The sequence below is a fragment of the Odontesthes bonariensis genome, chromosome 13 (assembly GCF_027942865.1).
Source record: "Odontesthes bonariensis isolate fOdoBon6 chromosome 13, fOdoBon6.hap1, whole genome shotgun sequence".
NCBI lineage: Eukaryota > Metazoa > Chordata > Actinopteri > Atheriniformes > Atherinopsidae > Odontesthes > Odontesthes bonariensis.
In genome coordinates this window covers 2345001-2362965 of record NC_134518.1, presented here as the reverse complement: position 1 = coordinate 2362965, position 17965 = coordinate 2345001, and the positions used below count along the sequence as shown (strand labels likewise).

At 43.8% G+C, this 17965-nt stretch overlaps 2 protein-coding genes across 3 annotated transcripts in view; one reads left to right on the top strand and one right to left on the bottom strand.

The window, feature by feature from the left end:
* The first annotated feature begins 5507 nt into the window (after positions 1–5507).
* nkx1.2lb (NK1 transcription factor related 2-like,b) lies at positions 5508–11005 on the top strand. Its single transcript, XM_075480457.1, has 3 exons — positions 5508–5807; positions 7288–7510; positions 10266–11005. The coding sequence occupies exons 1-3, from the start codon at positions 5508–5510 to the stop codon at positions 11003–11005; spliced, it is 1263 nt and encodes a 420-aa protein (XP_075336572.1).
* Positions 11006–13825: 2820 nt separating this feature from the next.
* The window catches only part of uvssa (UV-stimulated scaffold protein A), a 66083-nt gene continuing 61943 nt past the window's right edge, over positions 13826–17965 (bottom strand). For both annotated transcript variants that reach the window (XM_075480804.1, XM_075480806.1), the window contains exons 13-14: positions 14816–14990; positions 13826–14567 (exon numbers count right to left, since the gene is read on the bottom strand). In XM_075480804.1, coding sequence (XP_075336919.1) covers positions 14474–14567; positions 14816–14990 — 269 coding nt within the window. In that variant the 3' untranslated portion in view covers positions 13826–14473. The remainder of the gene's footprint in view (positions 14568–14815; positions 14991–17965) is intronic.

The following is a 17965-nucleotide window of genomic DNA, read 5'->3' as shown; positions in this document are numbered from 1 at the left end:
ATATTCAAAGAAGTTTAAATCATTAGATTTAAAATCATCTGCATTACATATGCTTACCAGAATCCAAGGCTCCAGAGACTGAGTAGGTGGTGGCAGAGCTGAAACGGTAATGTCTGGAAGCAGTAAAGCATTGCTGGGCTGATAAATGATTAATTGATCAATCAATTAGCAGATAATAAAACAAGATTTCTAAACTTTAGACTACAAAGATTGGCTGACATCATTTTTGCTTTGTCAGGATTATGATAGCTCATAAATATTGATCTGCTGGTCTACTGTGTGTCTCTGCATGAGTAGAAGTGCAGTGCCTGGTCAGCAGTTTGAGCGTCTTTGTTTATTAGATGAACCAGAACCACACTGACACCTTGCACGGGAATATTAGAGTCATCAAACCCACCAGTTTCAGAAATCTGACCATGAGCTAAGAATACCAAAGCCTGATGTTTTCCATTTCTGCACATGATAGATTGAAGGTTGAGCCTAAAACTGGAAAAATATGTAAAGTGTGTATTTTTACTCCGAGTGAAATTGAAAACTGGCCTTGGTCTAATGGTGAAAGCACCATCATTAAACAAAAAAATCTAGTTTGATTAACAGTGTTTTTGGGACAGCAGCGTGTCAGTCATGGGACAGAATGACTGAAGCCGTCAGAAAGCTGCTTCTAAGAGGTCTGAGAATAATTGGATCAATGTGACATTTGTTATTATTTATACTAAATTGAACCAATAGCGCATATGAAGACAATTCTTAAATTAACAATTTCTACACTGAATGTAAAAAGAGCTTTTAGCACTGCCTTTTAATTCTGCTATATATTTGTTAAACATGCCACAGTGTATAAAAGTGCAGGTTGTGAGTTTCAGGTAAGACCTGTGTGTACAGCTAAACTGACACACACACACACACACACACACACACACACAAACACAAAGTGCCTGCCGGCTGCTGATCGCTGAACTGTGACTTCCACCAATAAAGCCTCATATGGCCCCACAGCCTGACCCCCAGAGGTCAGAGATGACCTCCATTCATTCCTGAGCAATGAAGATGGGCACAGATCAACAACATAACACCCAGTGTGTCATTTTCCATCCACAGCAACCTATAAGGCATGTGATTGAATAGCCCAAGCAAATTCACTGGGAATAAAGCAAACAGCCACAGACCTGCTCATAAAGCCTCTGACTGATTATACAGATCAGTACTAACAGGGAGGGCGCTTTTATGGAATTCTTTCCCAATTAGTTTACACTCAGCACAACACGGAATGTTGTTGAGGTGTCGCTCAGCACAGAAATGTGGCTGAATGTGAGCTGTAAGCAACAGGGCTGATGTTGGGTGTTTGTCTAAATATCTGTTCCACGCTGCTACACACACCTCCGGGTTCAAGTCTTAAATCAGAGCCACGATAACCCTGACCAGATGGTTTACATGTGGCCTCACATGCTAACAAGTCATTTAATGTGTAACATCACAGAAGATGATGGAAAGGTGGGATGTGTTGCATGAGCATCACACCTGTGTTACCTTGAATTATCAGCAAGAAACTGTCCCATTCTTCACAGAGGTTGATATATGTGTGGCCATGTTTAAAGTTTGCATTTGCATTGGCTTTGGGACTGAAGATTTATACACTTCAGTAATGAAGGAGCATGCTAAACTGGGTGTGTGTTTTAACTTTAACTAAAGGGCACGGAGAAACATGTTATCCCTGGTGTTTAACACATCCCTCTTTCAGTAATGCTAATATCGTCTCGGTGAGGTGCTGCTACACGGCTTCAGTCCTGTCAACAGAAAACGGGGCTGGAACTGAAATGAATAGAATATAAATGAAACTGTAAGAAAATCAGGTGAGAGAGAGAGACCAGCAGATAGACATGGGAGGAGACAGAGTTTAATGATTCCACATTAGATGAGTGGTCTGCCTGACAACTGAAATGAGCAGGAATCAATAGTGAGAGCGTCTGTCTGCAGCAGATAAGACACACACACACAATGTTGACTATTAAAGACGACAGCTTGAGATATTACACTATTAGTTATGCTATTTTTAATCAGCTATCATATTTAATTAATTCTTCAGGTCAGATGTTATCTGAGTGTCTAACTATGGGTATGTGTGCTTGGCTGGGTGACTCTGTGTGTGTGTGTGTGTGTCAGGGGGGGCATTACTACTGTAATGGGAAAGAGGAGGAGGGCTAATCTAAAACACAGAACCTCCGAATGACACAAAATGGAAAAACAGGAGGAATGGAGGAAGAAGCGGGATGGAGAAAAAAATGAGAGAAGAAGGGATGGAGTGAAAAACTGAAAAATGGCTGGAACTCAGAGTTTAATATTAATACATAGCTTTCAGCTGATATAGCTTTTGAAAGCCAGGGGGTTTGAGCAAACGTCCGTTCTGTTGACACCAGATATTTTGTCAGTATTTTATACTTTTCTGGAGTCTAAGTATTCAGTGTTTTGTGGCACTGCTTCTTGTCACACCTGTCAGGCTGCGACAGGCCTCAGAAACAGCATTTAGATGCTGATAGAAACTCTCAGCTGGAACTAGCAATTGGCATGTCCTGGGATGCTGATACTGACACTGACTGCTGGGATTCTTCTGCCATCACTTCCAAATGACGGTAAAAAGGCTGCACTTATGGAGCCTTTTTTCTCTGTTTGTGTATTTTATCTGAAAAGCTTACAATTTACTTAGATGTTCATAAATGTTTAATTATTATAATAACCCGATCACTTTATCACTTATACTATATGCACTGGATAAGTTAGAATGCAGGAACAATGATGTCATTTAAATAACCTTCTTGTGTAAAACATATAGACAATAAACTGCCCAATAAAAATTGGAAACACATGATATCTGAGGGACACAAGCTTAAATGTTAATTGTAAATGTGGTATTTGTGCTGAAAGCGTAGACAGAGACATGAGAGCGAGCGCAGGGACGAGCAGATGAAGGTTGTGGGTCTGATGAAAGCCCTGCTGTCATCACCTCACTCTAATGGCCACCAGTGTGAGAACAGGCAGCTCAAGCTGCTAATTATAGTAATTATGATTCATTATTGGCTTAGATTAATTTAATAAAGAGGAGGCTGAGCAGAGCTCGTTAACTTTCATTAGAATAATTACAGACACTGGACACACACGGGCCCACACACACACCAGTCTGTGCGAGTGGTGAGAGCCAGAGACTTGGGAGGCTTTCCACGTCTGTGGATGGAAACACTCGTGCTGTGTGGTTAGTGGGCTTATTGTCAATGCGTCCTCATAGTAATAATGATAATAATAATAATAATAATTAATAAGTACAAGATGAACCAGGAGGGGCTGTGAACTGAGCGTATTTTGGTGATATTTGATGATCAATAATGATCAGTTATGTGTTGGTACTTGCAAACAGTTCTATACACTGAAATGTAGTTTTATTTTCCCATTTAATATTTTCTCCATCTTTAATATCATTCCATTCCTTTATAGAATTCACCTACTATATTTCATTGATGGTTCTGACCAGTGTTAGTCCATATAGTTTGTTGCTGTGTACATTTTATTGAGATAAGAGCAGAGCTCAATGTTGCAATGTCCCAGATGTGCTGTGAAACAGATGTTAAACTTACTCTATCTCTCAAACTGAGCTCTTTTTGCCCCTAATTTGGCACGGTAAACCTGAGATTTATTTAATTTGGCTGAAATCTACAAAGAGACTTCCTACTTCATCTTTATCTGCAAATGAAATTCTAAACGTAATGGGAAACCCCGGCTTGGCTGATATTCCCTGCCACATATTTCCTGCTGGAGCAGAGTGAAAAGATTGTGTTTTATGGTTTTCTTCTACTGGAAATGCTAATATGTTCCATGGTGAATAAGCTACTAGGATGTTTAATTTAGTTAATATATTGAAGTTTTAAAAATAAAGCAATAAAGAGGAGGGTGAAAGCAGGAAATAGATCAAATAGGTCGGCTCTCTGATTGGCTAATCATGTCTCATTGTTTCAGCCATTATTTTGCTCAACTTTTAATTTCTTCCTCCTATGGATCATTGAGCAAGGCAATTACATGGAGCTGACCTTGTGTATTAAAGCAGGAGAGGAGGACAGGGAAGATGTCCCATCACCTCTCTTCCTTTCTTTTTAATGTCTTCCACAACAATATAAAAAGTGAGGCGTCAGAGCCTCCATCACTATTCCCTTCTCCTCTGTGGTTGAAAATGAGAGTCAACGGAATATTAAGTCCCCAGCATTAGAATAAACACGTCGTGTGTTAAATCAAAATCCAATTCTGTGGTCTATTATTTTCTGGCATAGTAATGACTGCCAAGGATTAGGAATCAATATTTCACTGCAGCGGGGACATTACCGTCTTTATTCAGGCCGTAATTGAGTTTTGAGGAGAGGCCCTGCCCTGGAATCTGCATTAAAGATAAGGGCCTCTTCATGTGGCTGCACACGTGGAGCTGGAGTGGAGCGACACATCACACGTCAGCTCGCGACACAACAGCGTCTCTAACCCGCCAACACAAAACTCACAGCTCAGGCTCTGACTGACTGTTGTTCGCCCGCGCGCACACCTGCACGTTCCACGCAAAGTTTTCACACCCGCATGCACCACAAACTGAAAGAACCTTTCACCTCTGACGGAGACTTCAGGGAAACACATCAGCATCATCTCTGAGGAGAGATATCTCGCGCCCACCAGAGAACGGGCCCGGGCCGCACCGCCCACGCGCTCACCAGCGAGATAATAGCCTATTAGTGCAAGTGGGATTAATTTGTAGCCAATTACAATCCGCAGAGTTGAATAGGGACGCATAAATAAGGCTGGAGAACGACGCGCGCGCGCGCGCTCGTTCGCACAGAGAAAAGTGGGTGTGTGACAGTGAGCCCTCGAGGGGCCGGCTAAAAGCTAAAGGAGGCTGAAGGAGAGAGAGCGCGCGAGACACGGAAACGATGTGCAGAGCGAGAGACATGGCGCGAGACAGTTTGAACTATTATTAAAGGGATAGATCAGCGTGCGTCCCTCCTTCAACTGCTGTCAGGCTGCCAGAGCGCGCGCGCCTCCCGCTCACCACACAGAGCGCGCCAGGCGAGAGGTTGGCACTCTGCGCGTTAGCTGCGTGTGTGCGCGTGCAGACACGGGACGACGGCGCGGGACGAGGCTGACTGACACCAGACTTGTGGAGAAGTTGTGACACCGCGGCGGCACCGGAGAATGAGGCAGGGGGAACCGGACAGGAGCCGGCAGAGAGCACAAGTTTGAAGCCGCTCACCTGTCCGCACCTGCGGCCGCGCATGGAAACATTCCCCCAGTGAAAGCACCGCGGGCTGGAAGTTAATGGGACTCGTGAACTGGTCTGTGGTGTCAACTTCTTCTTTTGACATGAATACCGTTTAGCCCTTTAAAAACACTTTGAGCTTTTTTTTTTGGTATATCTTTACTTTTCTCTTCTCTCGCATTTTTCATCCGGATTTTTAAACAGCCTATGGGAAGTAGGGAGTAAAGTGATGAGCCGGGACAGAGCGGCGCCGGGGCCCGGAGCAGACGGAGTCCAGGCCGTGATCAGCCGGGACAGAGCTGCGGCAGGGCCCACAGTGGACGGGCTCCAGCCCGTGATGAGCCGGGACAGAGCGGTACAAGACGGGGTCCAGACGCTGGTGGGTCCGGAGAGCGGAGACATCATGGAGGGAGGCGCGGGCGGAGAACGGCTCTTCACCGGCGCGGTGGTGGGAAGCAGAGATGCTCAGGCCACGGAGAACCATTCGGAACCTCCGCCGACGAACCCGGTGCTCGCCCCGCCACAGCAGGTAGAGGCACGGAATCCAAGTTCCCGGACTGGGATGCATGAAGGAACTTGTGCATTTCTCTTAGATTGCATTAAAGCGAGTTGTAAACAAAAACAAAGATAAACAAGCAGAAAGCAGCGCGTGGTACAGAGCTGGCCCGGGAAGTGAGGACTGGAGCACTGTGGGAGAAGGCTGGGGAATGGCTGACATTTGATTTAACCAAGGTGTCAGATATGTGAGCTCTGGCGGAAGTGTGATGGAGGACGGGACTCTGGTCAGGCCTTTGCTCAGAACGCAGGCAGACTGGCGGCGGGTTGAGGCTGGAAATAATCAAATTAAGATGCAGGCTCGTGCTTCACAAACATCCACAATTCAAACATTTAGCTATCTTCTTTAGCCGGCCGTGCTCTTCTCACATAGTTTCTGTGTGATCCTGTCTGTTTCTTATATTTTCCACCTGAGTTTAGATCAATTCTACCTCAGTTGAAAATGTTCTCTGTGTAATAAATGAATAAAGTAGTTTTCGTTAAAGAGAAAAAAACAAACATCTTCTTTGTGATGGCAAAAGTCCAATAATGAACGAACCACGAGCCCACCGGCTTTAACGTCACGGTTTAAAACCCGCGTTGGTTTCAAATTTGAAATATTTACTTCTGATCTGAAACTGTTAAAAATTCATTTCCTTTCCTTGAATCTGAATGATCCCGAATGTTCCAGCTGGTTCTCCAAAGAGAACTGGAACATTATTGGTGTTGGATTCACGCGCACAAACTGCAGGCTGGTTCTTAATCCGGCGCGAGACTCGTTGTTTCTACAACTTCATTCAATCTGCATCTGTCATAAATCACAATCTACATATCAACAGCATATTGGGAACAGGTCGCACAAATTTAGGGTCAAACTGTTATTAATATGATAAATGCTGTGTTTCGTATCCTTTATTTATTCTGTGTAGAAATAATTCAAACAAGAGGCCACTTCCTTTCATTTTACTTTGTTTATTTCCCCCAAAACACGCACGTGCATGGGCGACACGACATGGGATTGATTGGTTTGTCTATCCCGCAGCCTGTACAGGAAGTCCAGCTGATTTGTGCTCTTGTTGTGGATGTTTGCTTTATGAATCCAGTTTACCGTCCGTTTTATGGACTAACTGAGCTGCCTGTGTGCCTCCGTCCCAACCGTGGATAAAACGCTCACTTCTGTCAGGATGCGCCCATTTTCATTACAACGTTATTATTATTATTATTATTATTATTACCGTTGGTGTTAATAATAATAATAATAATTATTATTATAATAATATAATATATATATAATAATAATTATTATTATTATTATTACTGTTATTATTATTATTATTATTATTATTATTATTATTATTATTATTATTATTATTATTATTATGTCTGTAGGCCTATAACTACTTGCAGTGAGTAGGCTACCAGCAGGAAAGGCAAAATGCAGCCAGAAAGATTAACTCCGACGAGTTGTTTTCCAGGGCCCCACTGGCCACCGGACCACCTCCTTCTCCGTCCTGGACATCCTGGACCCGAACAAGTTCACGAGCAGCCGGCGACATCAACAGCAGCAGCACGTGAGCCACCGAAGCGAGCGCGAGCCGAGCGTGTATGAAGCTGAGAACCGGAGAGGAGGGCCCGTGGAGCGCGAGCTGGGCCTGGAGCCCAATAAAGGCTGTTACGGTGCAGAAGAATACCAGAGCAGTAAGTGTCCGTGTCCGCGGAAAGAAGCGGAAGCAGAAGCGGCTCCCCGGAGCTTTCTTTGGGGCTCCTTTTCATTTTATTTTTATTTTAAAGCCCGGCGGCTTTTACCGCCTTCTGAATAGTTTTAGTTGGGTCCCGGTGCATATTCGCTGTTTTCATGCTCCTGCAATTTTTATTTAATTCTAACCCGTCCGCCATGTTTCTTTCTTTATTTTTTTAAAATCTTTTTTTTAAACTTTTTTCAATTGAAATTTCCAGGTGTCATTCAGATAATTCCTAATTGTTTTAAGGTGGGAGCGCAGCGCCCTCCAAAAAGCCCAAATCCCCCCAAAAGAATGGATCCTCGCTGTAGGACATTTAGGTCTCTGCAAGGATCCCTCTCATTTCAGGGAGAACCCCGAACTGTCCGAAGTGTCCACGCTGGGGTCGCGCTCAGATGTGAAAACATCTCGTGCTGCACGGGGCCTGCGCGTGGGCGCACAGATAGAAACAGCGCAGTTTTCCTGACGGAAAAGTCGGAAATGTTGTTTTTAGGAAGAAAATGAAAACATAGTTCTACACTTAGATGTAACATGCAACTTTGTGTGTGTGTGTGTGTGTGTGTGTGTGTGTGTGTGTGTGTGTGTGTGTGTGCGTGCGTGCGTGCGAGCTCCAGTTTAAAGCCATTAGTTGCCCTGGCATCACACTCCTCTGATTCTTGTTGCTTTTCTCTTTCTGAGGCTCTGATTTAATTCCACTCTATTGTCCGACAACCAGCGTTTTCTTACACAGTTCCTAAAAAGGGAATCAATCAAACATTCGTCTGAACAACACAAATATTAAATTACCTTAAATAAATCCACTGAGCTTCAAACTGCTTTGGACAAAGATAATGAAATAAAAACTGAAAATTGAACAAAATATAAAAAATAAAAAATGGCTTACAAAAAAAGGATGAAACAGAATTATTGGTATTGATTTATTGAGGGTTAAGCACTTATTATAAGCTTCAGAGTATTTGTCAGGAAATCATGTTGCTCATTAATAAGAAATGAGATTATTTATCAATTCTAAGTTGTTTTTTTCCAGTCAGATCAGTAAACTCTGATAAAGATTATTAAATCCTTTTGTTATTTACAGCGTAACAGGTGGATTTCTGTTAGTTTTTTGTTCCAGAAGCTGCAGAATGCCATTAAAAATCAGCACAACACAATCAAACTAAATAGGAATAAAAAGACTCTCCAGAGAAATGTTACCAGATTATTAGTTGTCAAATGTTTTATTGCTGGAGCTGGAGGCAAACAGAACACACGTTGATTTTTAACGTAAGAAAATTACGTCCAACAATAAATTAGTTTTTTTATTTTTTTATTATTATTTTATTTTATTTTATCATGGACTTCAGGCTAAAATGGTCAGTTTTTCTGTGGAGCCAATCAGAAATGAGGGAGCTTTCTTTCAACAACAGATGTGGTGTCTTTCAGCTTTCCTTCGAGTGCCTGCAGCTCTTTTTCTTTCCTCTAAAAGCTCTCCTCCATGGCTCATGGAGGCCAAACTGAGCCAGAAACTGCAGATTTTCATCATTTCTTAGCATCAGTTGAACTGAACAGGTCTCCTGTGACACACACTGTGGATCAATGTGGATGTAATGTCATGGAATGCTTTTTATTGCATTTTATTCTTATTTTCCTTTTATATCATACTTGTTCTGCAACTTTAATATTTTCCATCTTAATCTCTGTTGTAACCTTTTTTTCCTTTCTTATTTATCTATTTATTTACTTAGGTAGTAACCTATAATGTGTGATTTGGCTTGGCTGGAATAAGTGGCTCAAAGCCACTTTCAATTTGTTTCCATAATTACTCACTTGTTTGGCAATAGTCTATTTCATAAAAGGTCCGAGCACCAAGAGAGCAAAAGGATCAGCTTTTAGGGTGCCTCTGGTAGCTCTCCTATTTGCATGGCTTTTTTTTATTTTTTAATCATTGTCAAAACAACAATAAGAACATGTAGAAAATAGAGATATGGAAACAGAAACCCGAACTTAATGAACAGAAAAATTGGATATCTGTGGACTAAACTAAATCCTATAAATGTCACACATGCAGCACTTCCATTAGCAGAAACCATTTAGACTGTTAGCGTCACACCCAGCGGCAAAGACACAAGAAGAATGTAGTATCACCTCCAATAGTGCACCTCAGAAATAATGTTTGTGGATGCATGTATCATCAGTCTGCACATTAGCAATTTATTTTGTGATAAGGAGAAAAAAATGGATTCTTGAATTGAATAATCATATCATGTCTGCTTATTTGATGTTTAACATGATCTAAATCTGCAAATATTGTCCTCAGATATGGGTTCATTTGACTGAAATGAATCCATGTTCCATAGAACTGGGATGTAACAGTTGTGTAATAAGTACAGTTAAACGTTCTGGGGTACGAGGTATAAATGGAGGTGGGACCCCTAATGACACCATTATGAACTGAGTGAGAGCAGAGCAGGGGCAGAATGAGAGCGCAGCAGCTCACTTTTTACCCTCAGTTGGCACACAGCTGGTGTGTCAGAGTTCTGTCATTACAAACGCTCCGTATGTTTGTTCAAGAGAATCTCATTTCAACTAGTTTTTAGAAGCCAACATGCACTGGCTGTGAGTGGCTGGAACTCAACAACAGCAGGCTTCATCTTCATTTGGGCCTCAACTAAACATGTACATTATCTGTCTGTGTATTTAACACCAAATTTGACTTTGTTTTTGTCTTTTTTCAGAGGACAGCTTCGTATACAGAAGTCCAGATGAGGAGGACTACCACAGATCTGCTACCCCAGACTCAGAGGCCCCAGACGGAGCCTACAGCAGCGAGGAGAGCAGCTCTGCTCTCCCCAGCAATGGAGACAGAGACCTCGGCCAGCACAGCCACGCGGACCCCAACAGAGACACCAAGAGCCCCAGTGGAGGCCCTGCGGGGCAGATCACCAGCGGTCAGACAAACGGCGGGCAGGGGACCAAGCCCAAGAGGAAACGCTCGGGCTCAGACTCCAAGTCGGGGAAGCCCCGCAGAGCCCGGACTGCCTTCACCTACGAGCAGCTGGTGGCGCTCGAGAACAAGTTCAAGTCCACGCGCTACCTGTCGGTGTGTGAGCGGCTCAACCTGGCCCTGTCCCTCTCCCTCACTGAGACCCAGGTTAAGATCTGGTTCCAGAACCGTCGGACCAAGTGGAAGAAGCAGAACCCTGGAGCTGACACCTCTGCCCCTACCGGTGCCGGGGGAGCAGGAGGCACGGGGGGCCCAGGGGGAGGAGGGGGCCTGGGGAGCCTCAGCCCCCTCAGCCCCTCCCCTCCCGTCAGCGGGCACCTGGCCATGCACGCTGGCTATGCCGGCCACCATCACCCTTCTGCGGGGAGCCTGGTCCAGCTGCCTTTCCTCACCGCCAGCCATGTCCTGTCTCCATTTATGCTGGGGACACAGAGTTACGCTGCCCCCACCTTTTACAGCACGCACCTGTAGACTCTCACAACCTGGGGGGTCACAAGAGAGACATGAACTGCAGAGCAGCAGGTGCTCCGTGCCCAGGCCCACTCACCTTTTTACTAGCTGCATTTCAAGCTTTTCATTTCAATGGATTATTTTGATAGAATATCTACCAGAGACTGTACATAACTCTATGTTGTAGCTTCCTCTTCTGAATGCTGTTTTAAACTGTGTAATAGACAAATAGTTCATTTTTGCTTTTTTTTAAAGACTGTACAAATATTGAATGTTTCTATATGACTTCAGGAATGGCTTGATCTATTGTCAGTACTGTGTAACTCCAGCTGTAACTGTTTTCATTTCTGTTATTTATTGAGATTTGTTCGACAGTCTCCATATTACGATTGGATGTACTGTTTCCTCAACCCAACATGGTATTGTCCTTTAATATTAAAATATTGACAATTAAACAGAGAAAAAGGAGCCCTGTGAACTTCTTGCGGTTCATGTCACATGTGCTCATGCGGAGGGGGTGGGCCCCACCATGGAGGGTCCCACAACGGAGGGGGGGGGCCCACAGCGGCAGCAGCCGGAGCTCCTGATCTCATCTCATTCTCAGCTCCTCCATTTAACCCCTCTGCTGACGTCGTGGTCCCTCCCACCACCGTGATGTGAACAGAGAGGGCAGGAAAAACTCGATGGGTCTCATGTCTCCAAGGCTGGTGTTTAAGTGGATCAGCCAGAAACATTTTGTTTGTTTATTTCGATGCTGCTTGGCAACTGATGACACCGAGCATTTGAAAGATAAAAAAAACTCAGTCATAGAGTTTTTCAGTTTCCTGCTCCTCTGCTCCTGACGGGTGCTCTTTCTAAGTTTCAAACATCCCCGGATTGGGATTTTACACCCCAGTCAGAGAGCACAAATGGCAGGTTTTTGAATGTATATATCCAAAAGAAAATTTCAGCAAATACGAAGAGCTGGAACCATAAAATATTGGACTTTTCACAATGTTTAAGCTCGGATGTGCAATTTATTCTATGACAAGGCATTACTCAATGGGCTACAATATTTTCCCCAGAAAGCAGTGAAGTGGAAGTGTGAAGCATCAGAAATAGGACTGTTTTTGTGGGTCTTCCCTCAGTCTGCTTGTCTAACAGAGCTAAAAATGCAACAACCAATAACAGCAAAGTGTCCCTCCAGCTGATCTAATCCACCACCAACCAACAGTCCACTCTGAGATGCTACTACATGCAGCATGTTCATCTGAACAGAAGAATGAGACAGGGAACAGTCGTTCATTTTATGTGTCAAACTGACTGTAAACATCCTTTATAAGAGTTACCAATACAACAAAAGTCCTCTGATATTACAAAAGGACGGTGACTCGTCCCTGAGGCCGAAGAAGCAATCCACCGCATTCCAATAGAGAACCAAGGCCTATTTTTATACCGGCTGCTTAACACTGAGCTGCAAAACCCTCTATTGAACATTGAACCGTGTCTTGAAGAAGTTAACGGAACCACATCATCTGCAAAAAGCAGGGTGGAGATCTGGTTGACTGTTACACAACCTAGGTGAAAAATCCCCCTGCTCCTCCTGAATCTGAGGGTCCAGAAATGGTCACAGCCTCCTCTCTAACACCCTTGTGTAAACTTTATTGGGGATGTTGAGGAGTGCGATTCCCCTATAGTTGAAAGACACTCTCTGACAACCTTCTGGAACCTTCTGGATGCTCTGCACATGGTCCATTTCCGGAGGTATGCATTGAAGACCTCATGGTCAGATCCAGACCTGCCAGTTCAACCCATACCCCGTTTGGGCTTACCAGGTCTGTCAGGCAGGTTTCAACAGATCCCACTCCCCATCAGGTGGTGATCACTTATATGGGCATTTAAGTCCCCCAGGGAGAGAATCCCCATGTTATACCACCTCCAGAACACCATCTAGAGACTCCAAGAAGGCCGGGTGAACTGCTGTTTGGTTTCATTCCCCGAGGAGACGTCCGACACCGAAGCACTGAACTAGGGGCTTGTGAGCTTGTGAGAGTTCAGAGGCATGGCCACATCAATGAGAACACTGGGTTTCCAAACAGAGCAATGTTGCGACTCCAGACCAGAGTGGAGTTTTACAGCTGCAGGCATTTACCATGAAAGACACACCCAATTAAAATGAGTTGCTAGTTCTATTATGGAAAATGTATGATGTAATGTTGTTGGATCTGGACATAAATTCATTTACACTTTTCTCTTATGTAAAACCTGGAACTTGATACTATGGCAGTATTTAAAGTGGAGAGGTCATGGGTCTGTAATGAAGCAACACAGTCAGGCTTCTGAAGTGGCCCAATGGGTTTTCATTCTTGGATGACATTGATACATAATTTCCATGAAAACTCAATATAATTTGAGTCCAACGACCTTCAGTGAAAATAAAAAACTGAGTTTATATTAATTGAATTTTATTGAATGTAAATTCAATAATAAATGTATTTGTCAATGATCACATTCATTCACAATTTCTTCTCAATCCCTAGGAGTCTGTGCCCATGGCAGCGTGGGTTTTGCATCTTTTATTGATTTTTCAGCAAGTGAATCATGCATAGATATCATTTTTACATCAATTTATATAGTTTTTTTTGTGTAAAAGAGGTGGATTTTGAGATTTATCAAGCTTATTATCGGTCCACAAAGGTAGCATGCACCACCTTCACAGACATTTATATTACAGACTCTGAAGGGTTAAGTGGCTTGACGTGTATATTTCCCCTCAGTAAATAATGTGCTGGAGATGTTTGTGTGGAATCAACCTTAATAAACTTAAAATAAGCAAAGGATGACACAAAGTTACTACCAACAGACTTGGAAAAAAAGATTTAAATCAATTTAATATGCACATTAACACATAACCAGTGATCACACAATCAATGCTGTGCTCTGTCCAAACAACACAATACCAGCAAATAGACTCCACAAGAAAAGAGTTCACTGTAGGAAAAGTGTATTCAACTGGGACACCGACACGGAAAAAAACATCAGTCCAAGAATGAGACTAAAAGAAATGTCGTCTTCATCAAGTCTGCGATGTCTATGGAGGTAATCGATACAAAGGCTTCTCCGTTAAGAGGTAAGACACAAGTAACATCCAAAAGTTAAAAAAGTCTTTTAAAAATGACTTTAGTCATATCAGTCTGGTAAGCAGATTCCCATATGTTCTCATCGTCAAAGTAGAAATCCTCTTTTTTCAATCCAAAAAACACCTTGTTTCCACATATTTCAACCTGCTGGGATCTGTGGAATATGGTTGTAATGGAACTATGATAGTTACATATCAGTAACTATGATAGTTACATATCAGTAACTATGATAGTTACATATCAGTAACTATGATAGTTACACAGATCTGGAACTATCAGGTGCATGAGGAATCCTAACAACTGGAGTATCAGATCGTGACGATCCCTTTCAGACACGACGCTGGCTGAATGGACGCTGGCTGAATGGAGCTCAGTTGAGAGCATAGTTGAACTGGTTGGAGAACTTGTCATGTCGCCTCCCGTCTGCTTTACTCAATACTTGAGCCACTCTGCGCACGGTGCTCCTGGAGGGGGGGGTGCAGAAGTGGAAGAGAAGAAGGAGATGAAATGAAGATGTAAAGTTGAGACAAACATTAACTTTAATTGAACAGGGTGAGCAGGGTGAGCTGAACACAGCACAGTGTCAGGTCGAAGCAGAACCGTTCCTGTTGGAGCCACGCTCATTTGAAATGTCAGCTTTCTGGAACAGGAAATGATGCCTTCTGTAAAGTTACCCAAATGATAATGATACTCCTGAAGAAACAGTACGTACTTGTTGAAGACCTTTTTCTCTAGCCTGGAGCGGGAGGTGTTGCTGCTCTGCTTCAGATCACTGAGGTTGGGGTACTTCTTCTTCTTCTTTCCTTTCCCTTTTTTACCGCGATCAGAACCCAGGTCCTCTCCTGTTGCTGCTTCGATGTCCCGCATCAGCTCGGGGTCCCGCCAGTCTGCAACAGGCAGAGGACACCGTTTCTGTTACCTGCTTGTAATTCTGATGCTAACAGAACTGAAGGGGCTGCTCGGTGGTGTGGTGGTCAGCACCGTCCCCTCACAGCAGAGGTTCAGGCTGGGGGTTCTCTCCGGGTACTCCGGCTTCCTCCCACCGTCCATGAAGGGAGGATGGTGAATTGGTGTCTCTAAAATAGTCTAAAATAGTGTGTGTGGTTGTTTGTCTCTATGTGGCCCTGTGATGGACTGGCGGCCCCTCCAGGGTGTACCCCGCCTCTCGCCCGATGACCGCTGGGATAGGCTCCAGCCCCCCCGCGACCCGACCGACGGATTAAGCGGGTATAGAAAATGGATGGATGGATAACTGAAGTGTTAAGTGTTTTTTTTTTTTTTACTTCCACCCCATCAAACGTGAGCCATAAAGAGTCTGTCATAATAATGACTAAGTCAAAGCAACCTAATGTTATCCCAGAAAAGATTAACTACAGCTTCACCAAATGAGATGCAGAAGAAATAAGGTGTCAACAAATAGCTTCTCATGTTTGCACACTAGGTGCAGGTGAAAGCCTGAAAAGCCTTCAGTTGATCCAAAATGCTGCAGCCAGAGTTCTGATGAGAACTAACAGCAGAGATCATATTTCTCCAGTTTTAGCTTCTCTTCATTGGCTCCCTGTTAAATTCAGAATAGAATTTAAGATTCTTCTCCTTACATATAAAGCTCTTAATGACCGAGCTCCATCATATCTTAAAGATCTCATTGTAAGATATTTTCCTAACAGAGCACTTCGTTCCCAAACTGCAGGTTTACTTGAGGTTCCCAGAGTTTCTAAAAGTAGAATGGGAGGCAGAGCCTTCAGTTATCAGGCCCCTCAATTGTGGAATAAGCTGCCAGTAAATGTCCGGGAAGCAGACACCCTTTCCACTTTTAAGACCAAGCTTAAAACTTTCCTTTTTTATAAAGCTTATAGTTAGGTCTGTTGAATCTGATAGTGTGTCTGCTAGTGTGTCTTGTTCTGCCTCCACCTCTGGCACCCTCTATACTTTCATTACCCCCTACCCGAACCAGGGTTTGAATCCCATTCCCGCTTCTCTTACCTCTTTTATTTCTCCCCCTAACCGAACCAGGGTTTGCATCCCCACCCCGCTGTGACTGGTGTGCAGTTGGTGAGAGGCTGAGGTAGCTTGTGGCTGTAAAAAGATGGTTGTTGTGGTGTGAGGAGCAGATCTATATAGGGAGTATAGGGAATTACTCACTGAGTCTGGTCCTTTACTTTATTTTATTATTTATTTTTTCGTTAGCACAAGTTTCTTGTGTTTACCTTGAATAGGGATGGCTCAGGTGATCCTGAAACATCCCATAGTTAAGCTGCTATAGGCCTAGACTGCTGGGGGGCCTCATCTGACACACCTCTCCTCACTTTACTCTCTTTATGTATATGTGATATTATTGTGGTCATTAACTCGTGTTTCCCTGTTCCAACAGATATCCTTTGAATGGTGTTATAGTGCCGCCGTCGCGGTGGCCCCCTGCCCCCCCCCCCCTTCCCCCCCTTTTTCTGTCTTCTCAAACCCCAGCTGGTGGAGGCGGATGGCCACCCTTCCTGAGTCTGGTTCTGCCAGAGGTTTCTTCCTGTTCAAAGGGAGTCGTTTCTCTCCACAGTCGCCTCAGGCACGCCGCTCAGGCCGGGAGATTGGACCGAAAAACAAAAAGTTTTCAGTGCAATCTGTTGGTTTTCTTAGCTAGGAAATTGTTTTTGAATTGGCTCTATATGAACGAATTGGATTATTTTATGAATTATGATTATTATTAATTAATTGAATTCCAATTGGCTTGAATTGGACTTACTATCTAAGTGCCTTGAGATGACATTTGTTGTATTTGGCGCTATATAAATAAAAATGAATTGAATTGAATTGAAAGCTCCAATTACAGCAACTCTTACAGCTTCTGTGTGCTCACTCATTAAGCTGGTGTTGGCCAGTAAGAAGCAGGAAGAAGAAAAGCTCCAGAGCTGATACTTTCGTTCTTTGGGAGGTTAAATGTGAAGCACCTGCTTCTCCCTCACACACAGCCAGCGATGTGTGACCACAGAGAAGCTGAGCTGTCTGTCAGCATAAATATTCTCTGTCTCTGCTGCCATTAGATCCTGAAAGTGGAAGAAAAAGGCCTCTGACTGAGAAATGTAACAAAGTAATAACAGCCCGGGCTGTCAGTGAGCTAAGTTTACCACTCTGTGAGACACCAGCTGGCTAATCTGGATCCAGTCCTGGTGTTCATGAAAGTGTGATGTCATCAATTTGGCAAATAGCATAAAAGCGGCTGTAATGCAGAGTCATGACGGTCCAGATGAAGAGAAACCTGCAGTTAATGATGTACTGTGGTGGAATTAGAGATAAAGCTGCAGTAATGCGGAGTAATTACACTGTGATGGTGATGGGATGAAGAGGGGCTCTCTGCTCTGTCAAAACACTGACCCCCACCTCAGAGTGTGTATGTGGCCCCTCATCAGCTGCTCTGACCCTGGATCCGCCTGAACCTGAAAGTATCCTCATTACAGCCACACACAGCCAGAGGAGTCCCTGTGCAAAGCAGCTGGGGAGTTTAGGAGTCATTACTGCTGAGAGGAGCAGCTGCATTTGCATTTCAGTCCTACGTGCGTGTCAGAGGGCTGCGCTCCCTGTTTGTTGTTGGGAATTTGAGAAAGACAGAAACAACAAGATGAGGAGAAATAAAAGATGAAAGTAGAAGAGAGACAGAGAAAGGAGAGATGGAAAAGGAGGACAGGCTTCTGAATTTAATCAGTGGTGCAGTAGGGCACTTTTGTCTGTCAACATCTTTTAGCTCATCCAGCTGGGGTCTATGCGTGGGTGTGTGTGTGTGTGTGTGTGTGTGAGGGCAGGGGCCAGGCCACACACTCATTCACTGAGTCATATTGGGGTCTTTGGGTGTTTCATCCCTCAGCTCCGCACCACT

Excerpts from the sequence above, each read along its gene's own strand:
- nkx1.2lb (XM_075480457.1), top strand. The coding sequence starts at position 5,508 with ATGAGCCGGGACAGAGCGGCGCCGGGGCCCGGAGCAGACGGAGTCCAG. Across the intron at positions 5,808-7,287 it reads TGCTCGCCCCGCCACAGCAG|GGCCCCACTGGCCACCGGAC; the intron begins GTAGAGGCACGG and ends GTTGTTTTCCAG. Across the intron at positions 7,511-10,265 it reads TGCAGAAGAATACCAGAGCA|AGGACAGCTTCGTATACAGA; the intron begins GTAAGTGTCCGT and ends GTCTTTTTTCAG.